This window comes from Embiotoca jacksoni, unplaced genomic scaffold, assembly GCF_022577435.1.
Source record: "Embiotoca jacksoni isolate LCO1_2020_lvr unplaced genomic scaffold, fEmbJac1.0.p SCAF_12, whole genome shotgun sequence".
Taxonomy (NCBI): Eukaryota; Metazoa; Chordata; class Actinopteri; family Embiotocidae; genus Embiotoca; species Embiotoca jacksoni.
Genome location: NW_027185252.1, coordinates 12,855,707 through 12,869,328, shown reverse-complemented (window position 1 = coordinate 12,869,328; position 13,622 = coordinate 12,855,707). Strand labels below are relative to the sequence as shown.

Below are 13,622 nucleotides of genomic sequence, written 5' to 3'. Positions count from 1 at the left end.
TGAGACAAATTGCCACTGACCCCCATGGATTTTTCAGGGCACACTCGATTGGAAATGGGCTATTCAATTTCCCACAGGGAGCCGTGCCATTTCCTTGCTGTGCATCACTACAAAGGCATCCACTTTTGGGCTCAGTCGGCCCGAGAAAAATATTCACAGACTGTTGTGACAAAAGTGCAAGAACTCTCAAGTCCTAATTATGGATGAATGTGTTGTATTTATTTATTAAAATTAACAACAGAGATTAGAAAAGGCTGATTGGTAATGCTACTTTTCTGTGATTAGATTAATGGAGAGAGTGTCATTACCAGTGACGAATGACCAGTTCAAGCAAATTTATAAATTTCACAAATTTGTGTGACGATTGGTAAATAAATTATGTGCATTAATGCATCATGTCCAGTTTTTCAATTCAATATCCAACTTAAACAAATTAAAAAATATTATATATGTGTATATTAATGACTGCAGGTTTTTGTATGCTTCTAATATTAAGTTCCATAAACCAAGTAACAGGTGTGGATGTGGTTACATGTGTGTTATGAAGACTCCTCCAATCCCAAAATGGTATTTACTATATATATGTGCATGTATACAGACTTAAAGGAGCAGTGTCAAAGATTTAGTGGCTCTGAGCGGTACGTTTGCAGATTTCAACCTACTGAACATCCCTGACCTTCAAAATGTGTAAGATAATCTACAGTTGTTGTGAAACTCATGAAAAACACGAGACCCTCTCTAAAGCCAGTGTTTTGTTTATCCCTGTTGGGCTACTGCAGAAACATGGCACACTGCATGAAAGAGGACCCGCTTTCTATGTAGATATGAAGGGTTCAATCTAAGGTAACGAAAACACAATAATTCTCAGTTTCAGGTGATTACACAGTAATGAAAACCTAACAATCAATATTATATTTTATTTTTGCTGATAGAGCCTCCTGAATCCTAAATGTCCTGATTAGATGCTGATCCAGAACTTTAAGTTTTTTGGTGAGTTTCAGATTTGGAAATCTCATCAACCAGTATTTGGTTAATGTTAATTTGAGCATCATGAAAAACGTGTTTGTCCCAGTTGTATTTCTCTCCATAAGTGATGCCACTTTTTAAAAGCCAACGCAGTAGTCATGTAAAGGACATGTGAATATCCGCAGAGCGAGTGATTCCTTGTAAATTAGTCACACTGGATCCCTTTTCTCCTACATGTCTGGAAAGTAACACGTTGCAGACTTCCAGCGTAATGAGAGAAGATGAATGAACCGTTAAAGATGGGCGGGAAATAATCTCTTTGAAGGCAGCTAAACCACTGGCACGCTCTCATAAATCACCTACACAAAGCAGAACTACACCACCATACATCGCTCCATAAACATGTATTGTGCAAATGTTTTTAAATCTCATTTCATAATACCTACTGCAAAGGATGAATGCGATTTGAAACCATATACTGAACATCAACAACAACACTCGGCGGCATTCCATCAGCGAGGGCCGGTGCAAAAAAAAAAAGAGGGCCATAATCCATGATCTAAAAGCTGAACTAAACAACTATAACTAAACAAACAGACATGCAAAGGATGCATTTCACAGTCTACAGCTAAAGTATAGGTATCTACCTTTAATCTATTTTCTGCTACAATTCATCCAACTCCTTCTGTGGGCCAAGAAATAGAGTTTTTCATCACTGCAGTCTCTCGCTGGTATCGACCAGCAATATTGATCTGGAGCAGATCTTCTTCCACTCTACTTGGGGAGCCAGATGAGCCTTGTTCATATTGATCCACCCTTTTTATTCTGCATTCTCCTTCGCCCTTTCTTTAGGTCGGGGGAAAAAAATTATACGCTTGTCATCTTTTATAATAAATATTCTTTGGGAAAGGCATTGATAACGATTAATCCATAGTTGGATTTTGTTATCGTTGATGAATATACATGCGAGGACCAAAGCCGTTGTTGAAACCGACCTTCAACCTTAAAAAAAAACTGACAGTCCAGTGATGTGAAGACATGCTACAGCTTATTTGATTGGTGATGCTGGCGATGAAGCTGAGACTGGCACAAAGAGGCAAAACATGTCTATCAGGAAATCAGGCAAGCAGGTCTGATGTATGAAAATGTTTGCTCGAAACAAACCTAATTTTCTTCAAAAAGAAACCTCACATTTAACTTCAGGCAGCAGTTTGAGTGTTTTCTTTTTTCCTTCGTCACTATATTTTCCCTCTGTCTTTTATAATTTACATGCCTCTGTTTTATAATCCCACTTTACCACGCTTCTTCTTTCCACATAGCACTGCTCTCCCTTTCTCTGCCCATTTCCTCATTCTTTAAATGCCTCTCTCTGTCTGCTTTAAGTCATTCTCCTGCCTCCCCCTCAGGAGCAGAATCTGTGGTAATGTACTAATCTGTGGTGCTTTAGTGCAGTCTTGCCAATCTGCCATGTCAAGATACACCAATCTCACGGCAGGCAATTACAGGCCTTTTTTCTCTGTACTGAAAAGGGGTCTGTTTCCCCATCTCGGTTGCAGTGAAAACTGCCTCTGTGACCCATCAAACAAAATTGCCTTGTTTGTAACAAACACTGATGGTTCTGGGTGGAGTATGGAAAAAGGTAAGCGAGGCATGCCCGGCATAAAAGAGGTAAATTAGTATGTAATGAGTGAGGTGTAAGTGGGAGGAATTCAGAGTGCAAAACAGCTTAATGCAATGATGTTTGTTTAGATCACTTGTGCGACATGGAAACAAGGAAATGAGTCCCCTATCAGACCAACTGCATACAGAGTCAATGCAGATACTGGAACTGGATACTGGAGACTTTAAAGATTTAACTCTATGCAAGTGCATATCTCATGCAAACAACAAAGATAATTTTTCAACTTTTTTTGTACTCTCCATGTGCCTTTCTATCATCTGTTAATCTGAGTTACGTTCATGTTTCTAAATTAAAAACAAATCTGATGACATGAATTCATTAAAACCGGGTTTTGACAATCATTGGCTTCTCTCTTTGTTTGAGGGTTTGTTGGTTCCCAACAAAAGGGGTCCCATTATAAATGGTAGGGGTCACAAGTTGATCATAAAGATATGTGAAATATTGGGTCGTTTTAACCCCTTTAAGCATCCGAATATTACTCGTATGAAATGAACTACCTTATCATTGCCTGTTGAAGTATGAAACGTGTTGAGGTGTCACATGACAACATTCATTATTTTAAGGGGGATGCAAGTATGATGAAGAGATGTAAAAGAACACATAAGAATCTGTATCAGTTTCTCCAGTTGATAAATTATGTTTTTAAACGATGGCGTTGCATTAAATTGGAAAATGAAGTGTCTCTGCTATAGTTTAAAAGGTAAGGATGCTCTCTATGCTACGTTTCCTCTCCTCATAGCTATGAACTCTGAGAATTAGTCGAGTACACAGCATTTTTCAAAGTCCACACGGTTTTTAAGGTTCGTCCAATCAGATTACAGACAGCACAGCCAATGTATTTGTGGTGGCGGGGTGTGGTTAGCTCAGCTGCAGGGTGGGGGGGGGGGGGGGGGGGGTGATGGAGTGGTTCAGGGAACAGTGCCGGGAGAAGGATAATTGGCGCAGCTGAACTGAATCAGGTGATTATTTCTCTCCTTGATAAGTGAGCAGGACCTAGTGAGGAGGAAAGGGAGGAAACGACTGGACGGACGCTCGGAGGCAGGGCAGGAGAGCGCCGGAATCGAGAGCAGCAAAGTGTGTGTTGATAAATAAAGCAAACGCAAAACGAACGTTGTGGCTCAGCGGGTCGTCTGTGTCTCCGAGGAACCCCCACGGTAGCCCAGGCGTGCTACAGTATTTGTTCTGCATATCACTAATCAAACTATCATCACCTGCTCGTGCAAATGATGATATCCTGTCATTTCTTACTAATCAGTTATCATGACAACACTTACTCATCTGATTCGCTCTCTCCCATCAATGCTGTTTTTGTTTTTTTTACACTATTGTTATTTGGAAACATGAGTAATTATCATGTGAAATTAGTTGTGACAGAATTTCAGTGGTACTCTCTCGACTCACAATACATGCAGCCACTTTATTGTTTCTGTTGTCGTCTATCAATTATTTTTAGATGGAGCAACAATTACACATCTTAGTAGCAGCCCTGAGCGGTCCGTCGCCTGCAGCTGATGAAGGTGATCAAACTGTAACATCAGTAAAATGTTTTCCCTTTAAGTTTCCATGTAATAATTTTGAAATATTTAAGGGAGGAACCTGCTTTCTTTTTATTTGCTGTCATGCCTTAGGACAATCAACAGGTATGCTTGTTTAAGCTTTCAAAAATGAAGGTAATGCTGAAACACTTCAGCAAACAAGTGGAAAAAAAATGGTGGCTCAGACTTAAAATGTAGAACTGAGCCACACTGCAACCCTTGCCAAACATTTTCACTCATGTCTATAATTTCTTAGGGAGTTTCTCTTAAGAAGCTGATTGACAATGACAGAAGCTGTAAGGCAACAAAAAATTTAAAAGGGCTTGGTCCTGAAAGAGTCTGGCTGTGTATTCAATATTTTTTAGCAGTTTTTCTTCACAGTAAATCACCTTCTTATCTTACACTCATCAAACATAATAAGAAACTAATCTCAAATGGACCAAATTCTGCTTAATTGTATGACTGGATTTTATAATATAATTTCCTGATTGGGAAACAGCAAAGAACTGCTGATTTCTATGCAGCATATGTTTCAGCCAGGCTCTTTGATTGGGGTTTTCAGACCAGATGGTGACGATGTTACGCCAAGACCTACAGACAAACCTGATAGCGTTTTTGTTGAACATTCTGAGTCAGCTTCTCAAATACCACTTCAGCTGACATTTTACATAATGAGAGTGCAGATGACCACTTACTGAAAGGTGTTATTAACTCTAAGTGTGGCCTTCAGGAGAAGTGTGAATCAGGACCTTCGGAAGTGAACACTCAGTGCCACCCCTCCATAAAGGACGTCTTGCTTTGCATAATTTTTTGGCCATAATATCTGGCGTACAGGTTATTCACCAAGAAAAGACTGCTCACACAGATAGCATGCTTCATGTCGGGGTTAAAGCTAAGAAAGTGTAATCCTGGGGGAGTCAGTAGAGCTGAATGAATTTCACTGACAGTCTTCCAGGTTTCATGTGAAGCTACAAAGGCAACATCTGTTGTTGATTCAATGCACACCACATGGTATCGTGTTACCTGTCAGATAAAGAAGGCAGACAAGTCTTGACAAGTTGCACTGACATGCCGTTCCATATAATTTAATAATACTTGTTGCTTTCCCATTGCAAACGTGCCATGGGCTTCAGATGGACAACTCTCTGATTGTAACCATTGTAAGAAATCAAATGAAAAATCTTCTCCACCTGTTTCATAGTGCTCCACCATCACCAATATCCCACACACTCATGCCCTAAAGCTCAAAACACATGATTATAAAAATATGAATACTGTCATAAATCTTTCACTTTTGTTGTTGTAATTATAATTTCTGACTGACATGTGCTGATACACCTTACACGTGTGCTGTTGTGCTGATTAGACAAGAAACAGCAACATTTCTGTTAATAATGGGCTGACATGCCCCTCTGGTTGCGCTGCTATTGAAGGAAATGAAATACATGTCTAAATACTGGTTGCGAAGGGGAAGACTTTATCTAACAATAATGGTAATAAGCTCACAGCCTAAGCTACATTTTCAGTTTCTGTCAGTGACCATTAATTCTACCAAACATACACTGACAATAATTGGCTAACTAATGTTATAGCTTTATACATGGAAAATATTACATTTTCATAAAAGGCAACCAAAGTTCCCTGATATTGGCCCAAATGTCTGGGAAAAAAATGGTATTCTCTGATATTCCCTAAAATTCCCTGACCCATGGGAACCCTGGTAAAAGTTGCCATACCCTGACGACGGGCACATTTTTGCTGCCATCTATAAAGGAAAAGGGTAACTGTGGAACCCATGAGTATCCTGGCCAACCCCTAAGCAACACCATGTGGAACGAACTCACTCTGCTCTGCCGCATTGTCTTCACATGCCGCTTTGACACGCTGCTCTGCTGCTCTCAGCTCTCTTACGTAACCCATGTGAGGTCACTTATGCTGTCTAAAAGCCAGACTATACCAAAATGACTCTGGTGCTGCCTCGACTGCCAGCCAGATGCAAATTAAGCTAGGCAGGCATTTCCCGTGGTTCCTCACTTAACAAGGATTACGATGCATACATCTTTGACAGTTTTAAAAAAATCCATCTAATATGAGACAAATCCTCCAGCACAACTACTGTGGTGTTCAAAAGACTGAAACAATTTGAAGCCATTGATTATGTCGCATGTACTGTAATCCTGACAAACAAGTTACAGAGAATAATGTCAGTGCCAACACAATTCGCAACAAGCAACTGGATAGCAGGAGGAGAGGTTGCAAATTATTGTATATAAAACCCCAAATATTCTAAAATACTGTATCAGCATTGCTATTTTTGTCCAAATATGTGAGTTGGAGCTTCACATGTTGGAACTCCTGAAACTTCATAATGCTCTGTTATGACCTCTGCAGTCAAACTTTGCATGATTTTTCACATCTTACTGCACTCGTGTTGAAGTAAATGGGTGGTTCAATCCCACATACTGTACTAAAAGTGAAGCTTTTTCACTGACCTAAACACACTCCTGTGGCACTTACTCACTGAGCGGTGCTGAATCCCACCTTAAGTACCGTCCATTTCTGTACTAGGCCGTGAACAAATACAAACATTTGCACACCCCCTTACAAGATGGTTTTTTTCTTTAAAAGCTTTAAAGCCTGTTCTGGATTAGATGGGACACTTTTATGATGCTGGTTTTGTCATATGGTCTGTATCTGTCTTGCATGGGCATGCATGTCATGTTGCAAGTTATTTATTTATATAAACTACTAATGCCCACATACTGTACCATTACATTTAAAGCAGACACTGATGATGGAGTTGTCGCCGTCTCGTGGCTTGGCATTCATTCATAAATCACACAGTTTATTTACAAACACACACAAATCTTTGGTCTACCCATGTCAACTGTAAAGATCTTTACCGTTAACACCCACAAACCCCAGCCAATTAGCATGTGTGAGAACATGACTAATATCCACACCCCGCTGATTCCTATAATGGTTGTAAACTTGTCACCTTTCATAATTTAACTTTCAGTTTCTATGTCAGCTCACACAAAATATTTAGCAGAACCTGTAAGATAATTCCAAAGTTACCATTTGGAGGCATTTGTTATCTTTACAAGTCTGCGACACCCATTTTCTGTAACATGGGCAGGCAGGGGAGCGGTGCATTTTAAACATCCATTTAATTTGACATGTAGCACGTCATGAACAAATAAACTAGCAAAGGGATTCACTTCCTTGCATCACAGAAATCCATGTGAATGTGCACCAGTATGATGAAAAGGGACGATTTACATCTTTAGAAAGTGAAAGCAATTACATTAGCAAGTATACTAATTTAGAAATAGCCCAGTTGTACCTGTTAAGCCTGTCTGCACAGCCTGCAGTTCCTCTTAAGCTGCACATGGCAGTTTATTGTGATGACAGCAATTAAATACTCTGGTGATTTGTGTGCCAGTGGTATTATGATTTATCCCACTGTATGCCCTGCTCTCTCTGGAGCTGGATGGAAACAAGGTTTTAGTAATCCGGTGTCAGTGCACCAGCTAAAAGCAGCGCACATACACAAGCCCGTCCTCGAAGGCCCGGGCATGAAACAGAGGATAAACCATACAAGTGGTTAACATTACATGGGAGGACTCTCAGGGGGGCTAACATAATACACAATATTCTCAAAAGCATATAACAGACAATGAATACAGGCACTGTCCTCACTCCTCGATTTAATTCTCATGTGGGGATATGTCTTTGTGACCACACAGTACATAACTGGATTGACTGGGTTTCACACTGTACGACACGGGGGACAACTAGCCATGGCCCAAATTAGAAGCATTGTGCCACGTATGGCAGATTTGCGCCTCATCAGCATTATCTCAATCTCTCCCTGTGGCTTTCCTTCTGTTACATCCAAGCTGGGTGGCTGGTACAGTGCAGTACAAACCTGAGTATCACATGAAGCTTTATAGAGTGGAATAAAAACACCAGTCAGCATCAAAGTGTATCTAATACTCCACTATTTAAATAGGTAACTGGTGGAAATAGTTAATGCAAAGGGCAGCAACGACTTAGTCATAGTTTACATAATCCATCACCAGATTTACAATAGTTTCGCTCATGTATACATTCATGCTTCAGATAGCAAAATGCCATTGCAGTGTTCTGTAATTTTGTGTTTAGAGAATAGCAAATGCCACATTATATTTTTGCATAACTGAGACAATTTTACAGTTTATAGTATAATGAGTTTTGTTAAACATGGTTGCTGCAAAAAAAATTATAGTTTTATAAACACCCACAGTGTAGAAGTATATGTATGCATGCAATGAAAAGCCAACTTGTACACATCAAATTTCAGAACCATAAGCGACCAGTGGGACGATGGAAATGACACTTACCTTAGGAGATGTAAAAATCAATGTCTACATTTTATGATGGGCAATGGATTTCATTTATTTGTGTGTGTGTGTGTGTGTGTGTGTGTGTGTGTGTGTGTGTGTGTGTGTGTGTGTGTGTGTGTGTGTGTGTGTGTGTGTGTATGTCTGTGTTTGTGTGTGTAGTCCCCAAAACATAATTTATACATTTAAGTATGAAGACTTGGTTTAAGGTTGATATAAGTGAAGTAGTGGTTGTGGTTAGTGCTATAGTAAGTCTGCAGGAATTTAATTTAAGTCAGCGTAATGTCCTTTGAAGTGATGGAAACACGACTGTGTGTGTGTGTGTGTGTGTGTGTGTGTGTGTGTGTGTGTGTGTGTGTGTGTGTGTGTGTGTGTGTGTGTGTGTGTGTGTGTGTGTGTGAAGGATATTCATGTAGCAGAAACTGCAGCTTTAAACTTCTAGCAGCAGAATATCTGATGTTACAAAAATACATCAGCATAAATATAAATCCTCACAGTGCACATCCAAAGGTCAGTTTGAGGACTTACCTGTTCAGATGATGCTTCACAAGTACATGATAAGAGATAAGCATTTAACACAACACAATAGTTTCTATCTGCCAAAAAGAAGTACTTATTTATAACTAGAAACTAGAAATGACACAAGAAATCTCAAAGCAAGAGCAAGCAAAATCAAGGAAAAATAAATCTCAGAATGCAGATGGAGGCTTGAATGTCAGTGTTCACTGTTACTTTTCAAATTACAGTATTATTGATTGTTTTTCTCTAGTTAGTACAACACACACATTGACATTCAAATGTATCACACCACTGTAAGCTAACGAGGACTGATTACATTTAGCTTTACTTCAGTAACCAACTGGAAAGAATGAAAGTTTTACCTGGAATGCTCAGCAGGGACCTTAGAGACCAAAGTTCCCCTCTCTGCCCTGAGGAGGAGAGTCAAATGGGAAAGATCAGAAGTCCACTTACCCCACAGGGAGAAGAGGTGAGGATCACAGCCAGGATGGGAGGCCCACAACACCATGATCAAGCCTCACCCGCAACCCCAAAACCCATGAGTTGAACAAAAAGAGTGTAGTTACCCCTGGGTGGTGGTGGTGTACTGGAACTAGGACAGCAACTATTGTGTTCATGTGCCCATGTGAGTCTCATTTATGATTCCCATGCATCAAGCAGAAAAGAACAGGTGACACAGCTTACTTAGACGTGTGAATGCAAAGCGAAAGCAGCACCTACCTTGGAAAACGTTCATTTATAGTCGAAAAGCAATTTTTTGAATATGCCAATGACTTTATATACCTCATTCAGCATGAGTATATAATACCACAAACCCTGCTGTCGTAGTTTAATGAATTCAGAGAATTTAAAGGGTAGTACCTTTACTTTTACCTATAAGATTTGATGAAATGTTCCATGAAGAAAGCAGATTCCAGACAGAAAGGGAGAACAAAAGGAGAGGAGACACAAATAAGTGTCATGGTCAAGTTGGAGAAAGGACAGAGGACGGGAGACAGAGGCTTGATGGCTACAAATATGTGCAAATGTGAGAGAGGAAATGTGTGGCTGCATTGGGAATAGCAAAAGAACAGGATGTCACATCCCTGCTCTGGTGCACGATAAGGATATGCAGCAGCACACAAATGGGAAGATGAAGATAGAGTGGACAGACTGTCTGTGCAGACACTCGCAACAAGCATTACAGAAGGACAGATGAGGATTATCTTAAAAATTCATCGAGCTATTTTCCACCACCATGCATTACATCCAAATAATGTTAATGCAAGTGTCCCTTTCTTTGAGCTGCATCGCCATTAAACAAAAGAAAGTACAGTAAATGTGAATAATTAAACAGAGAGAAAATATGTCGAGAAATTACACAGGTAGCAGAGCGGGAAGTAAGAAGCCAAATGAGCTTGAAAAAGGGGTCATATGAGAAAAAAAAAAAAAAAAAAAAGAACGAATGTAAAAATCAACCAGGTCATTTTAAATAAGTGAATTGACAGCCCATATCTGAAGCTTCAAGCCAGAGCGTTGCACGGGAGTTCGAGGCACACACATTTTTTAACACAATGGGAGCAGGAGGGACAATGGAGGAGTGATGAGAGAAAGGAACAGAGCTCATACCTTGGTCGCCCATCATCAGGTGTGCCAGACCTTAAAGGAAAACGAGAGCACAGTCAGCAGAGAACAAGGGATCATGGGAAGCTGTGCGACACCGACACGCAGGCATCTCTTTCGCAGCAGATGTCTGCGTTACTCGAGGAGCGGGATAAGGGAAAAGTGGGACGGAGAGGAAGAGGAGGATGCACAGACAGGGTCAGCAAGATGAGCATTTAGTCAACCAAAGGAGGTTGCAATGCATCATCAGCCACTTACTCGACATCATTCAGAAATCTAAATTCAGGTTGCCCTTTTATCATCCCACCTACCACACTTAAAGAGCGGTCCTGTACACAAATACAGACTGTTTCCCGTCCACAGAATATTTGAGTCATACTTGCATCATACAGAAAAGAAGGAGGTGATTGCATATGATTTAGTCACGTTGCCATTTTAACAGTTAAATGTGTTACAGTCATTTTAAACATGAACAGCCCTGCTATGATTCGTAGTTTGTTTTGGCACCTACATTTTTAATGTTGCCAGTTAACTCCAGCACTTTGAACATCTCAAAGCTGAAAACGCTGGTATCTGTTTGGTATCATTAAATCTGCCTGCTAGCTAGCTACCGGGCCAATGAAAGTAATTTGTTAAGGAGAACCTTTGCCAGCCATAAAGTGGTGAATTTCAGTACTTTCTATAAAACATTGTCATTGTTGTTTCAAAATATGGATAGAAGTCTCTTTGGAATTCTAAGACAAGCAAAGTGACCAATCTTGTAAATAAAAAGGAGCTGGTGTTGTGTGAAAAGTCCATGTAGAGGAAGATAAAGGTCTCTGACACTTTTTAATATACTTACCAACAACACATTGCTCACATTCAACCAAACACAAAATACACACACTTTCCAAAGTGGGAAAACCAGTCTAACTGTGGCCAGCTTATAATAGAGATGACTATTAACAAACAGTAAGATTAGCAAAGGTTTGCATTTAGTGTACCCAGATGTTCATTTTCCAATTCTTAATATTGATTTCAGAAACATGATGGTATTCTTGTGTTTTGTATTCCCTCTGATTTCAGCAACAATCATTGTATTTCCCAGCTAATCCTTTCAAGAGGAGTTTCACTAAAAGGAGCCCACTTGGATCTTTTAAAGTCTCAGATGATATTTTTCTGTCTGACTTATCTGGTTAAACCGGTGTTAAAAGCCAACCCTGCAGTCAGTTCTGCCTCTCAGGAACAAAAACAGTGCTTAATTTTATTGAGGCAATTAGCAGTGAATAAGTGTGGTATGTATTAAGTATTTACAATTAACCAGAAAAAACAGCAACACTCTGAGTCTATTCAAAGTACTACAGAGTATAGAGTTAGAAAAGCTAAATCCAACCCTGTTCTTCAAAACTACATTAAAATTTACTTTAATTATAAGCACAAAGTTATCTCAATGAAGTGATGTGTGCAATGTTTTCACATAATGTGAACATGCATGAAAACATCACCTTGTTTTTTACCCATTTCAATGCGACACACCAATTTAAATATCAGAGAAGCTTTTAATATGTGAATGCTCAAAAAGTTGTTTTCATAAACATTATTTATATGCCCAGTTCAAATAAATAAATGAAAATAAAACCAATGAAAATCGGATTAATGAGACTTACCACTCCACTTATATCGAACCCAATACCGTTATAAAATATTCACTCACATTTATTTGAGAAGTCTCAGCCATGACAATGTGCAGGCATATAATATTTAGCAGGAATTGTAACCGATGATTAAAATACCCACCTTCACTATAGTTGTCTTCTGGAAGCACAGACAGGCAAAGAGAAAGAGAGGAAGATATTCATTAAGCAGCATGCAGACTAGTACTGGCCGTTGCATGTCGTCAGCATGCAAGGCATTAAACATCACATGCAAGTGACCTATTGTAACCTCTGCAGAGGGAACGCTGATTTATGCACAGGCCTTTTATTTTGGTTGTTCCCCCTTTCTGGGTCGCACACTGACCTGGACTACAGGTAGCGTTGTAACTGACTGAGCCCTTCTGAATATTTTATATAACCTGGAAGAATTAAATTCTTTGTTAGTGGCAGATAGAACTGGCACCACAGTGAAACGATTTGAGAAACAGTCTTGATCATGAGGCCTGAGATAGTGAGGGGATAAAAAGCACAACATGTTGAGGCTCCAGGCTGGTTCATCATGTTCTGTTTGGCTCATTACATCTTTTATTCATTGGACTCTTTTTTTTTTTTTTTTTTTAACATTACGGACTGTAACTTTTGGTATCAACCACTGTTTACTTCAACAGACTCAGTGGAATCTATGCCCAGTGTGTTTATCTTAAATGAAAAGCAGCTCCATGTGATGAAACCCACTGCAAGAGAAAATAAGATAACTAAATAGAGCTGGATAAAGCAATGCCGCTAAGGTTTCTGAGCAGGCGGTGTGGGTCTTGTGTTACTGGAAATCTATTCAGGTGATTTGGTCACAGAACTGAAGGCAAAGACCAGTGAGCACGTATTGGCAATGCAAAAAGGAGATTGCCTCCCAAATGAAATTGCCCTGACATTAATTTTGGCAATCAAAAGGGAGTTTTGTGGAAGTGAGGAAGCTGCCACGTAAAATATGTCACTAATAAAGGAGGAGGATTACATATTGGTAAAGGAAAAGCAAACAGGTGAGGTAGACATCATGCCACCAGTGGGGAAAGAAATTGTTTTGACAGAATGATGTGCCTGGAAGCATGCCAAAGTACTCAAATGAAAGTGTGTGTGAGGGCCCATACACTGCCTATAAGAAGAAAACATAGTCAGTCAGCAGTTCTGTTCGCCATTGAGTGCTTACTGTTCTAGAATCTTAGATCTAAAAATTCAAATCACAACAGCAGATATACACATAATGACATGAAATATAAAACAGAAAGCAAAAAATAATTCAATG

General features: G+C 39.6%; 1 protein-coding gene across 23 annotated transcripts in view; it reads right to left on the bottom strand.

The window, feature by feature from the left end:
* LOC138195467 (neurexin-1a) overlaps positions 1-13,622 on the bottom strand; it is a 245,336-nt gene that overhangs the window by 214,663 nt on the left and 17,051 nt on the right. For 9 of the 23 annotated variants that reach the window (XM_069144917.1, XM_069144919.1, XM_069144920.1 and 6 more), the window contains exons 3-5: positions 12,465-12,482; positions 10,695-10,724; positions 9,449-9,496 (exon numbers count right to left, since the gene is read on the bottom strand). The exons of 5 other annotated variants lie outside the window; for them this stretch is intronic. In XM_069144917.1, the coding sequence (XP_069001018.1) occupies positions 9,449-9,496; positions 10,695-10,724; positions 12,465-12,482 (96 nt within the window). The remainder of the gene's footprint in view (positions 1-9,448; positions 9,497-10,694; positions 10,725-12,464; positions 12,483-13,622) is intronic. 9 more of the 23 variants (XM_069144911.1, XM_069144914.1, XM_069144916.1 and 6 more) reach the window with 5 other exon arrangements.